Source organism: Salvelinus sp. IW2-2015, linkage group LG23, assembly GCF_002910315.2.
Source record: "Salvelinus sp. IW2-2015 linkage group LG23, ASM291031v2, whole genome shotgun sequence".
Taxonomy (NCBI): Eukaryota; Metazoa; Chordata; class Actinopteri; order Salmoniformes; family Salmonidae; genus Salvelinus; species Salvelinus sp. IW2-2015.
This window is the reverse complement of record NC_036863.1, coordinates 46,688,190-46,706,300: the sequence shown is the minus strand read 5'-3', so window position 1 is coordinate 46,706,300 and position 18,111 is coordinate 46,688,190. Positions and strand designations below refer to the sequence as shown.

At 38.4% G+C, this 18,111-nt stretch overlaps 1 protein-coding gene across 1 annotated transcript in view; it reads right to left on the bottom strand.

The window, feature by feature from the left end:
* LOC111950123 (zona pellucida-like domain-containing protein 1) overlaps positions 1-16,004 on the bottom strand; it is a 41,736-nt gene extending 25,732 nt beyond the window's left edge. Inside the window, exons 1-6 of the mRNA XM_023967504.2 lie at positions 15,826-16,004; positions 15,012-15,125; positions 14,048-14,268; positions 13,158-13,339; positions 12,640-12,712; positions 10,437-10,534 (exon numbers count right to left, since the gene is read on the bottom strand). Of these exons, the coding sequence (XP_023823272.1) occupies positions 10,437-10,534; positions 12,640-12,712; positions 13,158-13,339; positions 14,048-14,268; positions 15,012-15,117 (680 nt within the window). The 5' untranslated portion in view covers positions 15,118-15,125; positions 15,826-16,004. The remainder of the gene's footprint in view (positions 1-10,436; positions 10,535-12,639; positions 12,713-13,157; positions 13,340-14,047; positions 14,269-15,011; positions 15,126-15,825) is intronic.
* Between the last annotated feature and the right edge of the window lie 2,107 nt (positions 16,005-18,111).

The window sequence follows — 18,111 nt, the reverse complement described above, 5'->3', positions numbered from 1 at the left end:
TTAATTTCAATGACAGCTTAACTGTCTTGTTCAGGGGCAGAACAACAGATGTATGTAACCTTGTCAGCTCAGGGATTTGATCTTGCAACCTTTCGGTTACTAGTCCAACGCTCTAACCATTAGGCTACGCTGCCGGCCATGAAAACCCATTTCATGAAGCTCCCGATGAACAGTTCTTGTGCTGACGTTGCTGCCAGAGGCAGTTTGGAATTTGGTAGTGAGTGTTGCTGCCGAGGACAGACGATTTTTACATGCTACGAGCTTCAGCACTTGGCGGTCCCGTTCTTTGAGCATGTGTGGCCTACCACTTCGCGGATGAACCGTTTTACACAGTAAAAGCTCTCCAAAGCTTTATATAATTTTTAAATAAATGCTTCCCTAACTCTAAATAATATATAAGTATTTAAACAATCTACCAATTGGTACTGAACAGAATACAAATATTTGTCTATTGACATGGCTTTCTTTTATTGATCTAATATTCTGTTGGTTGTTTTTGACTAAATGTAGCCAATGTGAGTTAGATTATAAATACTCCACTTGTTATTGCACAGATTCCACGACGGACTGCTATTTCTTGTCCCAAAATTGAGCTTAACAGAACAGCTAAAATTAGCTAGCTCTAGCTAAGCTGCTAGCTCAGCTGTTAAATAACATCCTCTGTGTTCTATTAGACAGGCAACTCTTTATCCACAATATAGCAGGGGGTGTAAAGACACAATGAATTCTAACAAAACAGCCCCCAGAATCTTTTAATTTTTAATTTCTCTCAGCCAATCATCAGTCATTTGTGTAAGTGCTGTGCTTGTTGAATGTCCTTCCCTATAAGCATGCTAAAAGTATTTTGTCAATTTGTTAACTGTAAAATAGCATTGTATCTGGTCATACAGAATTTTTCAAAAAGTTTACTAAGGATTGGTAACAGGATGATTGGTAGGCTATTTGAGCCAGTAAATGGGGCTTTACTATTCTTGGGTAGTGGAATTACTTTTGCTTCCCTCCAGGCCTGAGGGCAAAACACTTTCTAGTAGGCTTAAATTGAAGATGTGGCAAATAGGAGTGGCAATATCATCCACTATTATCCTTAGTAATTTTCCATCCAGGTTTTCAGACACCGGTGGCTTGCCACACTCACTGTACGGAATTCAAAAGTACAATGCTTGTCTTTCATAATTTGGTCAGATAAACTTGAATATATACAGTGGGGCAAAAAAGTATTTAGTCAGCCACCAATTGTGCAAGTTCTCCCACTTAAAAAGATGAGAGAGGCCTGTAATTTTCATCATAGGTACACTTCAACTATGACAGACAAAATGATTTTAAAAAATCCAGAAAATCACATTGTAGGATTTTTAATGAATTTATTTGCAAATTATGGTGGAAAATAAGTATTTGGTCAATAACAAAAGTTTATCTCAATACTTTGTTATATACCCTTTGTTGGCAATGACAGAKGTCAAACGTTTTCTGTAAGTCTTCACAAGGTTTTCACACACTGTTGCTGGTATTTTGGCCCTATCCTCCATGTCCTCTTGAAGAGCATAGTCAGAACAAAAAAATTGTCAATCATTCCATGCAAAACAATTGCGCTTTATCATCAAAGTTATAGAGCAAGGAACTGCATGCCTTTCATGATCAGCAAACATCAATTGCTCATGTAATTTCAGATACGTGAGGGTAGCCTCATCTCTCAATATTGGCCACCATTAATTGAATATTTGAGTATTATAAAAGTGAACTATACGTGAAAGTATGAGTGGTTTAGGTTAGTTTCCCATCCTTTGTGGGATGGGTAAGTCTGGCTGCACAGCTGATCAGCCAACATACTTGAAATTGAGAAATCATGTGACTAAACTAAATAAAAATAATTAAAAACTATACTATGACAAAGGTAAATGTGTAAAGGATAATAGTAACAAGCTTTATAGCAACTTAAATGAAATGTGGGGCAAAAAGGCAAACTCAGCTCAATCATTCATTGAATCAGATGGCTCATTTGTCACAAAACTCATTAGCAAGATTAGCTAATTTAGGTATAACATAACAAAAACCAATTCTGAACCTTCAAATCCATGTATAACTGCCGAAATTATGAAAGACAAGCATTGTAATTTTCAATTCCATAAAGTGAGTATTGTTGTCTATGAACAATGACAAGCCACCTGGGTCTGACAACTTGGATGGAAAATTACTGAGGAGGATAGCGGACTATATTGCCTCTCCTATTTGCCATCTCTTCAATCTAAGGCTACAGGAAAGTGTCTGCCTGAGGCCTGAAAGGAAGCAAAAGTAATTCCGTTATCAAAGAATTGCAAAGTACCCTGACCAAACACTGTTACCACTGTTACCTAACCTTAGTGAACTTTTGGAAAAAAATGTGACCAGATGCAATGCTATTTTGCAGTAAAGAAATTATTAACAACTGACTTTCAGCACGATTATAGGGAAAGGCACTCAACAAGTATGACACTAACAAATGACTGATTGGTTGAAATAAATTGATAAGAAGATTTGTTAGGGCTGTTTTGTTAGACTTCAGTGCAGCTTTTGACATGGATCATGATCTGCTGATGGACAAACACATGTGTTATGGCTTGACATCCCCTGCTATATCGTGGATTGAGAGTTACCTGTCTAACAGAGGGGGCATTTTAATGGAAGCCTCTCCAACATAATCCATGCAGAGTCGCGCATTCCCCAGGGCAGCTCTCTAAGCCCCTTACTTTTTTCAATCTTTACTAAAGACCTGGCACTGAGTAAAGCCTATGTATCAATGTACGCTGATGACTCAACATTATACACATCTGCTACCACAGCAAGTGAAATCACTTAACAAAGATCTAATTCACTAAACCTCAACTAAATCTTGTAATGAATAATTTGGAAATTTAACATGTTGAGGAGTCTAAACTGTCATGGTCAAAACATATTGATGCAACTGTAGCTAAGATGGGGAGAGGTCTGTAATAAAGCGCTGCTCTGCTTTCATGACATTGCTATCAACAAAACAAGTCCTAAAGGTCCTAGCGTTGTCGCACCTGAACTTCTGTCCAGTCATATTGTCAAGTGCCACAAAGAGGGACATAGGCAAATTACTGTTGACCCAGAACAGAGCAGCACGGCTGGCCCTTAAATGTACACAGAGAGATAATATCAATGACATGCAAGTCAATCTCTCCTGTCTCAAAGTAGAAGAGATTGACTACATCACTACTTGTCTTTGTGAGAGGTATTAACATGTTGAAAGAACCGAGCTGTCTGTTCCAACGATAAGAACACAGAACACTCAGACGCTCATGCGTTTATTTATTTTAGTATTAACTTGTATTTATTCAGGCTAGCCCAGGGTGCCCCTGAGTTCAAACATTTTCACAGGAAGAAAAATGTACATTACAAACTAGATAACTTTACAAGTACAGTTGTGGGGCTTGCTAAAGCTCTTTAAAAGTGTTGCTATTTAAAGCAAAGCAGTTACATATTTGACTCGTTTTCAGGAAACTAGGCATGTGTCGCGCCTCACTTCTTCACAGGAGAGTTATTTGAACTTATTTTTTTTTATCTAAGTACATTTTTTTAAATTCCTTTCTGGAACATGTGAACCTTCAAATAAGAGCCAAGTTGGTTTAGCCACGGAAAAAGACAGGAACCTTCCGGCTAGCCATGATTGGCTGGACTTGAGAGTAAGGCCATTCTACTGCCAATGTTGTCTATGGAGATTGCATGGATGGCAGGTAGCCTAGCAGTTTGAGCGTTGGACTAGTAACTGAAAGAGTGCTGGTTTGAATCCCAGAGCCAACAATGTGAAAAAATGACAAAAAAGTGTGCTTGATTTTATACACCGGTGGCTGAAACCACCGAATCCGCTAATTTGAAGGGGTGTCCACATACGTTTGTGTATATAATGTTTATCATATGAGATGTATATGGATAGAATGTGGTATATCTGAAGAATAGTATATGAAGAATAATAATAATATACAGTACCAGTCAAACGTTTGGGCACAGCTGTTCATGCCAGTGTTTTTCTTTAGTTTGACTATTTTCTACATTGTAGAATAATAGTGAAGACATCAAAACTATGAGATAACATATATGGAATCATGTAGTAACCAAAAATGTGGTAAACAAATCAAAATATATTTTATATTTGAGATTCTTCAAAGTAGCACCCTTTGAAGTGATGACAGCTTTGCACACTCTTGGCATTCTCTCAATCAGCTTCATGAGGTAGTCACCTGGAATAATTTTCAATTAAGAGGTGTGCCTTGTTAAAAGTTTATTTGTGGATTTTTTTTTCCTTCTTAATGCGTTTGAGCCAATCAGTTGTGTTGTGATAAGATAGGGCTATTTGTATATTATACCACTCCTATTTGGTAAAAGACCAAGTCCATATTATTGCAAGATCAGCTCAAATAAGCAAAGATAAATGACAGTATCACTTTAAGACATGAAGGTCTGTCAATCTGGAAAATGTCAAGAACTTTGAAAGTTTCTTCAAGTGCAGTGGCAAAAATCATCAAGAGCTATGATGAAACTGGCTCTCATGAGGATCGCCACAGGAAAGGAAGACCCAGCGTTACCTCTGCTGCAGAGGACAAGTTCATTAGAGTTGACTGCACCTCACATTGCAGCCCAAATAAATGCTTCAGAGTTCAAATAGGCCTTCATGGTCAAATTGCTGCAAAGAAACCACTACTAAAGGACACCAATAAGAAGAAGATACTTGCTTGAGCCAAGAAACACGATCAATGGACATTAGACTGGTGGAAATCTGTCCTTTAGTCTGATGAGTCCAAATGTGAGATTTTTGGTTCCAACCACAATGTCTTTGTGAGATACAGAGTAGGTGAACGGATTATCTCCGCAATTTTGTTTCCCACCGTGAAGCATGGAGGAGGTGTGATGTGGTGGGGGTGCTTTGCTGGTGACACTGTCTGTGATTTATTTAGAATTCAAGGCACGCTAAACAAGCATGGCTACCACAGCATTCTGCAGTGATACGCCATCCCATCTGGTTTGTGCTTAGTGGGACCATCATTTGTTTTTCAACTGGACAATGACCCAAACACACCACCATGCTGTGTAAGGGCTATTTGACTAAGAAGGAGAGTGATGGAGTGCTGCATCAGATGATCTGGCCTCCACAATCACCCGACCTCAACCCAATTGAGATGGTTTGGGATGAGTTTGACCACAGATTGAAGGAAAAGCAGCCAACAAGTGCTCAGCATATGTGAGAAGTCCTTCAAGAGTGTTGGAAAATAATTCCAGGTGAAGCTGTTTGAGGGAATGCTAAGAGTGTGCAAAGCTGTCATAAAGGCAAAGGGTGTCTACTTAGAAGAATCTCAAATATCATATATTTTAATTTGTTTAACTTGTTATGGCTGCAGCCCGGTGTCGGTACACTTATGACAACAGCCCGTCCAAGTGCAGGGCGCGAAATTCAAAAGATATTTTTTAGAAATATTTAACTTTCACACATTAACAAGTCCAATACAGCAAATGAAAGATACACATCTTGTGAATCCAGCCAACATGTCCGATTTTTAAAATGTTTTACAGCGAAAACACCACGTATATTTATGTTAGATCACCATCAAATACAAAAAAGCACAGACATTTTTCACAGCACAGGTAGCTTGCACAAAACCAACCTAACTAACCAAGAACCAACCAAACTAACCAAGAAACAACTTCATCAGATGACAGTCTTATAACAAGTTATACAATAAATCTATGTTTTGTTCAAAAAATTTGCATATTTGAGGTATAAATCATAGTTTACATTGCAGCTACAATCGGAAATAGCACCGAAGCAGCTAGAACAATTACAGAGACCAAATTGAAATACCTAAATACTCATCATAAAACATTTATGAAAAATACATGGTGTACAGCAAATTAAAGACAAACATCTTGTGAATCCAGCCAATATTTCCGATTCTTTAAGTGTTTTACAGCGAAAACACAATATAGCATTATATTAGCTTACCACAATAGCCAAAAACACAACAGCATTGATTCAAGCCAACAGTAGCGATAACGAATAAACCAGCAAAAGATATTCATTTTTTCACTAACCTTCTCAAAATTCATCAGACGACAGTCCTATAACATCATATTACACAATACATATATTGTTTGTTCGAAAATGTGCATATTTAGCGGCACAAATCGTGGTTATACAATGTGAATACTAGGCAAAATGCAATAACAATGTCCGGAGAAATCTTGGAGAGGCACCTAATCTAATCAAATAACTATTCATAAACGTTACTAAAAAATACATGTTGGACAGCAAATTAAAGATAGCTTAGTTCTTAATGCAATCGCCGTGTTAGAATTCTAAAAATAACTTCATTACGACATGCAGCTTATGTTATGGCGAGAGAGCGCCCAAAATCTGGGCGCAAACTAATAGTACACATGTTCGACAGATATATGAAATAACATCATAAATGGGTCCTACTTTTGATGATCTTCCATCAGAATGTTGTACAAGGGGTCCTTCGTCCAGAACAATCGTTGTTTGGTTTTAGAACGGCCTTTTTCCCTCTTGATTTAGCAAGCAAAACTTGCCAAGTGGCGCGAAGCTCTCCATCGTCAACAAACTCAGAGAACGGAACACGCCAAAACTCCCGAAAAAATTTAAATAATCTGATTAAACTATATTGAAAAAACATACTTTACGATGATATTGTCACATTTATCAAATAAAATCAAAGCCGGAGATAGTAGCCGTCTATAACGACAGCTTTTCAGAAGGCAATCCCCGGTTCCTTCTTGCGCCTTCCTGAAAACAGGAAATTGGTATCACGTCATGCCAAGAGCTCTTATTCGACCTCAGATCAAACTATACACTCCATTTCTTCTCTCACTGCCTATTGACATCTAGTGGAAGGCGTATGAAGTGCATGTATACTAATACATATCAAGCAAATTAATAGGGATGCCCTGGAACAGAGCATCGATTTCAGATTTTCCACTTCCTGTCAGGAAGTTTGCTGCAAAATGAGTTCTGTTTTACTCACAGATATAATTCAAACGGTTTTAGAAACTAGAGAGTGTTTTCTATCCAATAGTAATAATAATATGCATATTGTACGAGCAAGAATTGAGTACGAGGCCGTTTGAAATGGGCACCTTTCATCCAAGTTACTCAATACTGCCCCTGCAGCCCAAAGAAGTAACACTTTTATGGTTACTACATGATTCCACATGAAACTATGAAATAACACGATGTCTTCAATATCATTCTACAATGTACAAAATAGTCAAACTAAAGAAAAAACCTTGAATGAGTCCAAACCTTTGACTGGTACTGTATGTTAAATAATATTCACTAGAATATATAGATAGAACGGTTTACAATTTTGAGGATCAATGAAAGAAAGCCATGTAAATACATACATATTGTCTCCTTTTCAGCACTAATTGGTAGATTTAAAGATACTTTGATCTTATATATTATTTAGGGATAGGAAAGTATTTTTGAATAATATAAAACTGCTTTGGAGACCCTTTACACACAACACATACAGTATTGGGGAATCAAAAATACAGTGTTTTGATTCATTCTTAAAGTTGCCATATTCGATTGTTTAATCCATTAAATATTGGAAGGTGAGAAAAGTGTACAATAGGGGTTGAACAGTAGTCCTATAAATATACCCTAATAATGGAACTCTGACAACAGCTCAACTGTCCAGTCACCAGGCTCAAGGTTTAAACTGCCTTTTGTGGTCTGCATTCCATAATGACTCAAGTAGGTTACAAGTTCCAAACTACTGCACAACTTTGAATTTGTTAGCCTAATATGATTCACTATTGCTAGCGATCCTCAGGAACAACCACACGAACATGACAGAGGAAAGAAAGGTAAACTAACAATGTAATGGAATGATACAAAATGTAAGGAAACTAAAACGGAAGTGACAGAATAAATGTATGCTGGTATAACTAACGTTGTTTACCGATAGTGGACAATATTTAACACAATATAGATGGTAAAGAAATAGGGAAAAGTTGGGGCATATAACTAAAATACTCTAGAAGTCATAAATCAACTTGTGTGTTACATTTTCGCATAGCTAAAGAAGCCTATAACTTCGCTCTCCACATTTCATATCTGCAAGTTATAAAGCCAGCATTTCCTAAACTCCAGCAATCATAAGGTAAAATACATCTAAAACAATTGTCATGTATATGTACAATCCACTTATCCAAACAGCTTACTCATTTACCTAGCTCTTATCAATAGCGCGTATCAATTTGTAAATTACAGCGCATGGATAATGTTATTTTCTGATGAAAATAACATTATCATTGTTTCACAATTATCATTGTTTCACAAACAACCTTATCATTGTTTCACTGTGCGTGAAAGTGGTGGAATTATGAGGGAATGAAGTAAAGGTCCAAATACGGCGTATCTGTAAACACACCTCTACCACACCTTAATTTCTTTGATCTCCACCCCAAACAAATAGCAGGCGAGTAGCATGCTGTTCTCATGCTTAAGTTCAAGGTCAGAATACTTGCAGAAAGAAAAGTGTATTAAAACTGAATTATGCTCCATTTTCACACTTAACTTTTGGTTGGAATTCCTTCCATCTGAGGAAGTAGAAATGTTAAACTCATAAACTAGACTGATAAATATAATAATAGAGTTTCATCCCCCCTTTTTTCCCTCAGAACACCTTCCTTCCTGAGCGGTATGACGGCTGCATGGTCCCATGGTGTTTATACTTGCGTACTATTGTTTGTACAGATGAACATGGTACCTTCAGGCATTTGGAAATTGCTCCCAAGGATGAACCAGACATGCGGAGGTCTCCAAATATTTTTCTGAGGTCTACAAATATTTTTCTGAGGTCTTGGCTGATTTCTTTTGATTTTCCCATGATGTCAAGCAAAGCGGCACTGAGTTCGAAGGTAGGCCTTGAAATACATCCACAAGTACACCTCCAATTGACTCAAATTATGTCAATTAGCCTATCAGAAGCTTCTATAGCCATGACATCATTTTCTGGAATTTTCCAAGCTGTTTAAAAGCACAGTCAACTTAGTGTATGTAAACTTCTGACCCACTGGAATTGTGATACAGTGATTTATAAGTGAAATAATCTGTCTGTAAACAGTTGTTGGAAAAATTACTTGTGTCATGCACAAAGTAGATGTCCTAACCGACTTGCCAAAACTATTGTTTGTTATCAAGACATTTGTGGAGTGGTTGAAAAATGAGTTTTAATGACTCCAACCTAAGTGTATGTAAACTTCCGACTTTAACTGTATATACTTTTAAAAAAGTAAAAAAGTAAAAAAAAAAAGTAAAATCTAAAAGCCATACACTCTAGGAGCTGAGATGCAATAATTTTATAAACAACATTTCGACAGCCAAGCTGTCTTCATCAGGATATTATGAAGACAGATTGGCTGTCGAAATGTTGGTTATTTAATTATTGCATCTGAGCTCCTAGAGTGTGAGGATCTCCTTTTCTTTTTCAAGTGTTCAAATAAAATAAAATGTTATTAGTCACATGCGCCGAATACAACAGGTGTAGACCTACAGTGAAATGCTTACTTACAGGCTCTAACCAACAATGCAGTAAAAAAAAAAATGGATAAGAATAAGAGATTAAAGTAGCAAGTAATTAAAGAGCAGCAGTAAAATAACAATAGCGAGACTATATACAGGTGGGTACCGATACAGAGTCAATGTGTGGGGGCACTGGTTAGTTGAGATAGTATGTACATGTAGGTAGAGTTATTAAAGTGACTATGCATAGATGACAACAGAGAGTAGCAGTGGTGTAAAGAGGGGGTGGGGGGTGCACTGGAAATGGTCTGGGTAGCCATTTGACTAGATGTTCAGAAGTGTTATGGCTTGGAGGTAGAAACTGTATAGAAGACTTCTACTCCGGTAGCTACTGTAGCACCACGCCTAAAGAGGTGTGAATTTCTTTTGCATTCACAGCAAATCTGATCTACGGCAGAGCTGTATGTAGGGCAGTGGGATAATGATTCACATTGTGTGTAGTGAAAATGTTCCTGCTAAGTAATATTATAGTATTGTTTAACTCTAAAAGGTAAAAAAATGTACACTCACTAAGGTGGAACATACAGTTCAGGGCCAGTATTCATAAAGCATCTCAGAGTCAGAATGCTGATCTAAGATCAATTTTAACTTTTGGATCACAATAAAAAAGATTCACATGGACATGAAGAGACCTGATCCTAGATCAGCAGTCCTACTCTGACAATACATACGTTTGCACTGGTAACATTTTTGCCGCTGCCGTGGTTGTCACTTTCCCACCAATCAAATGTTAAAGTCCCTAATGTACATTCCATAATTGCCTGAAGTTCAAGAAGGGTCTGCAGACATGTGTTATATGGCTCTTGGAAGTTCTTGATGAAATTAAAGTATTGGTTACCTCCTGTCCAAGTTGGTAGCTTTGACTGCTGCAAACACACGTGTCTTCAGTGTGAGCCCCGCCATAGGGATTGACAGCTGCTGAACGTATGACGAGTCCTTTACAGAGACAAACACACAAAGAAATCAACAATTCACAATTGTTTTAATCCTTCATATTAACATTTAGATAAGGACAGGATTCATAATCTGAGTTCGAAAAAAATACCCTTTTTTCATTATTATTATTATTCATATTTGCAATAAATGTAGGGTAAATTGGCACAAACCTTCATTACTGGAATAATCTGTATGCACAGTTATTTAACCTGTAAATGTATAATAGCTACACTACCCCTGTATTTCCTATCCACTGTAAAATTCCCAGTCATGAAAACTACTCAATACTTCCTTCGTCTGGATGTGATAGAACTTCTATTAAGATATGACATAACTTTGATTTGCATTTCAGAAGGAGATCAAATGAATATAGTGTCTTTATGGTTATATATTTGTGGTACATTGTTTATGATTGACTTTTATTTGACCATTTTGCTCTACAGTGCCTTCAGAAAATATTCAAACCCATTGACTTTTTCCGCATTTTGTTGTGTTACAGCCTGAATTTGATTAAATTGAGATTGTTTGTTACTGGCCTACACACCATACCCTATAATGACTAAATAAATTAATAAAAAATGAAAAGCTGAAATATCTTGAGTCAATAAATATTCAACCCCTTAGTTATGGCAAGCCTAAATAAGTTCAGGACCAATTATTTGCTTGACGAGTCACATAATAACATGCATGGACTCACTCTGTGTGCAATAATAGCGTTTAACATTGAATGACTACCTCATCTCTGTACCCCACGCATACAATTATCTGTAAGGTCGAGCAGTGAATTTCAAACACAAATTCAACCACAAAGACAAGGGAGGTTTTCCAATGCCTCGCAAAGAAGGGCACCTATTGGTAGATGGGTATAAATAAAAAAGCAGACATTGGATATCCCTTTGAGGATGGTGAAGTAATTAATTACACTTTGGATGTGTATCAATACACCCAGTAACTACAAAGATACAGGTATCCTTCCTAACTCAATTACCGGAGAGGAAGGAAACCGCTCAGTGATTTCACTATGAGGCCAATGCTGACTCCAAAACTATTACAGAGCTTAATGACTGTGATAGGAGAAAACTGAGGATGGATCACCAACATTGTAGTTACTCCACAATACTAACCTAATTGACAGAGTGAAAAGAAGTAAGCCTGTACAGAATAAAAAATATCCATAAACATGCATCCTGTTTGCAACAAAGCACTAAAGTAATACTGCAAAAAATGTGGCAAATTAATTCACTTTTTATCCAGAATAATTATGTTTGGTGCAAATTCAATTCAACACATTACTGAGTACCACTCTCCATACTTTCAAGCACAGTGGTGGCTGCATAATGTTATGGGTATGTTTGTCATTATTAATGACATGGTAGTTTTTCAGGATAAAAAATGTATGGAATGGAGCTAAGCACAGGCAAAATCCTAGTGGAAAACCTGGTTCATTCTGCTTTCCACCAGACACTGGGATATGAATTTACCTTTCAGCAGAACAATAACCTAAAACACAAGGGCAAATCTACACTGGAGTTGCTTACCAAGAAGACAATGAATGTTCCTGTGTGGCCGAGTTAAAGTTTTGACTTAAATCTGCTTGAAAAGCTATGGAAAGACCTGAAAATGGTTGTCTAGCGATGACCACAACCAATTTTACAGAGCTTGAAGAATTTTGAAAATAATAATGGGCGTATGTTGTACAATCCAGGTGGTGTGGAAAGCTCTGAGAGACTTATCCAGGGAGACTCACAGCTGTAATTGCTGCCAAAGGTTATTCTAACATGTATTGACTCAGGGGGTTGAAGGTGTACAGTATCTAATCAAGACATGTTATTATTATTATTCTTTTTTATTATTATTCTTTTTTACAAATGTTAGAATGTTTCTTCCACTTTGACATTACAGAGTACAATTAAATCCATTTGAATCCCACCTTGTAATACAACAAAATGTGGACAAGGTCAAGGGGTGTGAATAGTTTTTGAAGGCACTCTATGCACATTTTATTCCCGGGTGCAAACTTTGCATGTATAATATGGTTAGTAAATCTAGCAGTGAAAGTGTATCATAGCGAAAATGCAATTGTGTAATTTGTAAAATGTACTTACATTGTAAAGCAGTAGACTCAAAGTACTGACAAAAGTACCATTGCTGTCCTTCACTGATATTGCAGCAGCTGACCTTGAATAAACATGAAAATTAAAGTTATGCTAAACAGGTTTTATTGCCTGGTTTATATACCAACATTGAGTCACATTTGCATATTGTTTATCTTAGTATACTTTCAGATATCTTGATAAATGGACCATATGTCAGTGTGATACATCATTCTCTTTTAACATAAAACTTAGATTCTACGACCTTCTCAAATCATGTGATATCTTCATTGTGCTCTCCAATAATTTTTCATTTGTCATTTTCAGTTTACTGCATCCCTATGTACAGTATATCTAAAATGGTAATCAATTAAGTCCATTGACAACACAATTTTGACACATTCATATGACTTTTCACTGACTTTGAATTTTCTCTATTATTAATTTGATTATGAATTCAGAGGAATTGTAGACATGTGAATGGATAAAAATCATCATAGAAACTTGAGGGATTATTTCACAGCACTTACGAAGCCAGCTGTGTATTGTTCACCAGGTATTCCAGAGGGTAGCTACAGCTGAATTTGTAGAGCAGACCTGGCAGGTAGCTAATGATAGTCGGGGGATCTGGTGTATCGATGTACCCGGATATGTTCCCAATCTGCACCAGTGAGAGGTTCCCATAAGCATTGGGCCCCTGAGCCGTGGAAACCTGCAACACAAAATCAGTGGTGAATGCCTGCCCCATCCGATCCCCACCATTATGGGAGTCAATGTCCCATCAGTAGAGAGGGCCAGTGGTGATAACATCAACCATACTATTAAGCTAATGCCCCCTCATCGTGCTAATCCCTAACTCAATTCCCTTTATCACAGCATCAGCGGCCCAGGAACCACCCTACAATCAAAACAACAAAATGTGGAAGAAAGCAACCTTAGTAAAGGCTCCTCGCGAATCTCTCCCGCTGTTTCTAGGAACAAGCAATCACCTCTCCGGGGCTTCCATTTTCCCAACTCCAACCACCACTACAATTACTGAACCACTGTTGGAAACTAAAACATAGACACTGTAGATGACTGTGTGTACATTTTTCAGATGATTCCTAATAGTAGGACATTTTATTTAGTTGTTTATCTCCTTTTGTTTTTGCTGCCTTTTAGAAGAATTGAAGCGTTGGGCGTGATGTAAGTACTCTGTGGTTGGAGCCACGGTAAGAGGAGCCATGATCTGTCATGGACTCTTTTAGGGTTTTCCGGATACAGATTAACCTTAGTCCTGGACTTCAAGACATGCTCAATAAATAAATCTCCATCGAAAGTGCTTTTTAGTCCAGAACTGAATCTGTTTCCAGGAAACTGACCCATAGGTGTGATAGAAGGCATTATAAACAGGTGGTTGGAATAAGCATGGGCCTCTTACCACCAGGGCATTGCCACATGTCTCCAGGGTGGCAAGGCTAATGCTGAAGAGGACCACGGTGGGGAAGGTGTTGTTATTGATGAAACCACGGCAGTGGGCATCTCCATGGCGACCGTTGAGGGCCAGGTCAGTGTCGGTGTAGCCGGAGAAGAGAACCGGACAAAAGTTGATCTTGAGGGTGATTGTCTGCACCCCACAGTACACACTAATGTCCCGCTCCGCTGGGAGAGAGCAGAGAAAACAACAACAGTTATTATCACAGCACAAAATCATATTATGGCCTTACATGCATTTTTTTTTCAAAGAGGGATAACTAAACAAGGCTAAAGAAAAAGACTAAAGAAGGCTCACACTGGCGTTGAAAATAAAACACAGATAATTTTATTGATTTGAGCTTTATTTGGAAATGTCTATATCAAGAGCATCTTGATGGGTTGCATCACCGCCTGGTATGGCAACTGCACCGCACACAACCGCAAAGCTCTACAGAGGGTGGTGCAGATGGCACAATAGTTCACTTGGGGCAAGCTCCCTGCCATCCAAGACATCTACAGCAGGCGATGCTTGAGGAAGACCTGAAGGTCGTCAAGGACTACAATCACCCGGCCCATGGACTGTTAACCCTGTTACCATCTAGCAAGCAGTATCGTATCATCGGGTCTTGGACCAAAGGCTCCAAGACAGCTTCTACCACCAGCCCGTTAGACAGTTGAACAGCTAACAAAAAATAGTATTTGATTATAAGTGTAACTAAAGGTTCCACTGTTTAACTGAAGACAGAATAAACCATGTAAACTTCCTGAAAAAATAAGAAATAGCAACTATTAACTATCCTAAATATGTTACATGCATCAGTCCAATAAGAGTTAAGTTAAAGTTCTATGTTATATTCATAAAGTTATATGAATAACCTGCATTGAAGTTGTATTGAATTTAAATGAATATAATGTATTTATTTTCTCACCAGGGAAGCGGCTGTGGAAGTTGGCATCACAGTTGTATCCATTGAATTGTGCTCCAACTGATAATGCCTTACTTATAAGCAAAAGGATCAAACATATTTGTTCCATTTCAGCACCTGGAGAAAAACAATGTTTTTCATCAGTCTTTGCCATCTTCCATATCATACATATTTTTTAATAAGAGCTACAGTTGAGTGTACATCATGGGAATAAAAAAGTAACATGATTTTGTTAGTTATTTCAGAAATCACAGTGAGACAAACCTTAACTTCTATGAAGAATAAGTTGCAAGAAATCTACCTTCAATCTAATTCAAAAAGGGTTACCTTGTAAATCCTAGTTTTTGCCAACAGCAATAGGGTTAAAACATAAAGATAATTATATTGCTAGCCTTTTGGAGTCTGAACATTATCTATTTCAAATACAGACTCGTTAAGATACTATTATTTGGTAAAACCATGGACAAAACAGCCAAATATTGATATAATCAACTGGCTTGGTTGTCACCGCAACATTACTAAGCACAATGGGCTATGTCTTGTCAAATCAAATCAAATGTATTTATATAGCCCTTCTTACATCAGCTGATATCTCAAAGTGCTGTCTTTGTTTTCTCAACGTCTAAAAACCTTTTATCAGATGATGATAATATACATATGGTATCTTATGATCAGATAAGGGTTTTTGTTGTGGAGAAACAGCAACTTTTCAAGCAGCTGGGTTCCCTTGGTCAATGCTTGTTGAGCTTCCCTGGCTATCAGTGGAGTTGAGTTGTTCAAGGTTGTCAAGGTAAAAATCAGCCCCAGTGCTACTCACCCTGGTCCTTGGAAGTCGACAAATCAGCGGTTCTCCATATGCTCGGGACTGCTGCATGTGATGGAATGATCCGCACAGCATCCCTACACCACAACTAGAAACATGGTGTGGGTCGGGGGGGAAAAGAGCCCGGCCACATAAGAGATTCATTATTTGAACACGTCAACAAAAAAAGGGCTGTCCAGGAGAACATGGGAAAGTCCATCAAATCTGAATGTGTTATACAAATCCTTTCACAGAGCCAGAAACATGAGCAGGTTTTGAAGTTTCCCACTCATATCCTTTCTGCTTGATCTTGCTCTGTCAGCGCACACAAACAGTTTGACGCCGCATGAGGTCCGTGCTGGGGGAATTATCTTTTCATCGGCCTACGGAGTGGGTGCAGCGCGCTGACTGAGCAGCTCTTTCTCTCTTGCCAGCAGTGGGCCCAGGTCTTTTCACGCTTTGTGTCCAGCCTTCCTCCATCAACACATCTCTGCTGGCCTTCCCTGGTATCCTCTCTGGGGCAGCAAGCCACCACCTGTCCCCCTGACGTCTCAACTTTGACTCCTGCTCTCAGGCTCCCACATGGGGAGAGGAAAAGGCCTCACAGTATTTTTTATGGGATTAGAAAGTCCCTAGTGTCCTATGTTCCATATGGACAGCACTGTATGTGCAGGGCTAGATAATGTGAGCCATATAGACAAAGTGCAGAAAGGACCACTTCTGTGGGTGCGGAGTTCTAGGTATTACGTTTTTGCTCAACTCTGAATTAAGGTTAGGAAATTGGCTAAAACAAAACTCACACTTGTTCTCATTACTCAATTGGTCATTATGTTAGCTAGTTCACCAGTTTGCCTCCCCATCAGTGACATATTGTATTCCTATATCTCAATTGTATGTTTTTTCCTGTATTGATAGGGCCAATGTCACCTAATCCTGGTCTAAAAAGCAAGATCAATAGAGAATATCCATTAAAAATATTTTAAATCCAGAACTAGGTTTAATCTGTGTCCGAGAAACCGCCCCCCCTCTCCTTGGTATAAAGAGATCATTAATTCTAATGCTGGATGACACACACGTCAAGTGGTCCATTATTATCCATGAAGGGTAATTCAGGTGATGAAAAACACACATCACAAAAATTGATAGCTGGTTAATTGTTGCCAGACTATTCTCTCTTTGGAGCATTAACTCACATCCGTATAGATGAACCTGTAATGTGTGTGGGTGTGTGTGTGTGTCCGTGTGTCCTTCTTACCTTACCTATCTTAGTAAGTCCATATTGGATCCAAAATCTACCCAACTATGTTCTCCGCTCATGCCCAATCATCCGTGGACAATAGTTTATTGGTTAGGTCACCCGATCATATCCAAGATATACAGTACGAGTGCTATCCTTATTCAATGTTCTAGGCCTTTCATTCCAGTGTTGTGTACAGGTGATGCAGGTGAAGTACAGTGAAGGTTGCAGAGACAGTGGCAGAAACATTCAGGAGTCAGTCCCAATAACCAAACTTCCCTTTTCTACACTTTGGTTCAGGGAGCTCTTAAGGCGGTTGTGTGAGAGAGAGTATTTTTATATTTTATATCACTTTTACTTAAATAGGTAAACTAGTTGAGAACAAGTTCTCATTTACAACTGCAACCTGGTCAAGATAAAGCAAAGCAGTGCAACACAAACAACAACACAGAGTTACACATTGAATAAACAAGCGTGCAGTCAATAACGCAATAGAAAAAAAAGAAAGTCTATATAGAGTGTGTGCAAATGGCGTAAGGAGGTAAGGCAATAAATAGGCCATAGTAGCGAAGTAATTACTATTTAGCAAATTAACAATGGAGTGATAGATGAGCAGATGGTGATGTGCAAGCAGAAATACTGGTGTGCAATAGAGCAGAAAAGTAAATGAAAACAATATGGGGGTGAGGTAGGTAGATTGGGTGGGCTATTTACAGATGAGCTATGTACAGCTGCAGCGATCGGTTAGCTGCTCAGACAGCCGATGTTAAATGTTAGTGAGGGAAATATAAGTCTCCAGCTTCAGCGATTTTTGCAATTCGTTCCAGTCATTGGCAGCAGAGAACTGGAGGGAAAGGCGGCCAAAGAGGGTGTTGGCTTTGGGGATGACCAGTGAAATATACCTGCTGGAGCGTGTGCTATGCGTGAGTGTTGTTATCGTGATCAGTGAGCTGAGATAAGGCGGAGCTTTACCTAGCATAGACTTGTAGATGACCTGGGGCCAGAGGGTCTAGCGACGAATATGTAGCGAGGGCCAGCCGACTAGAGCATACAGGTCGCAGTGG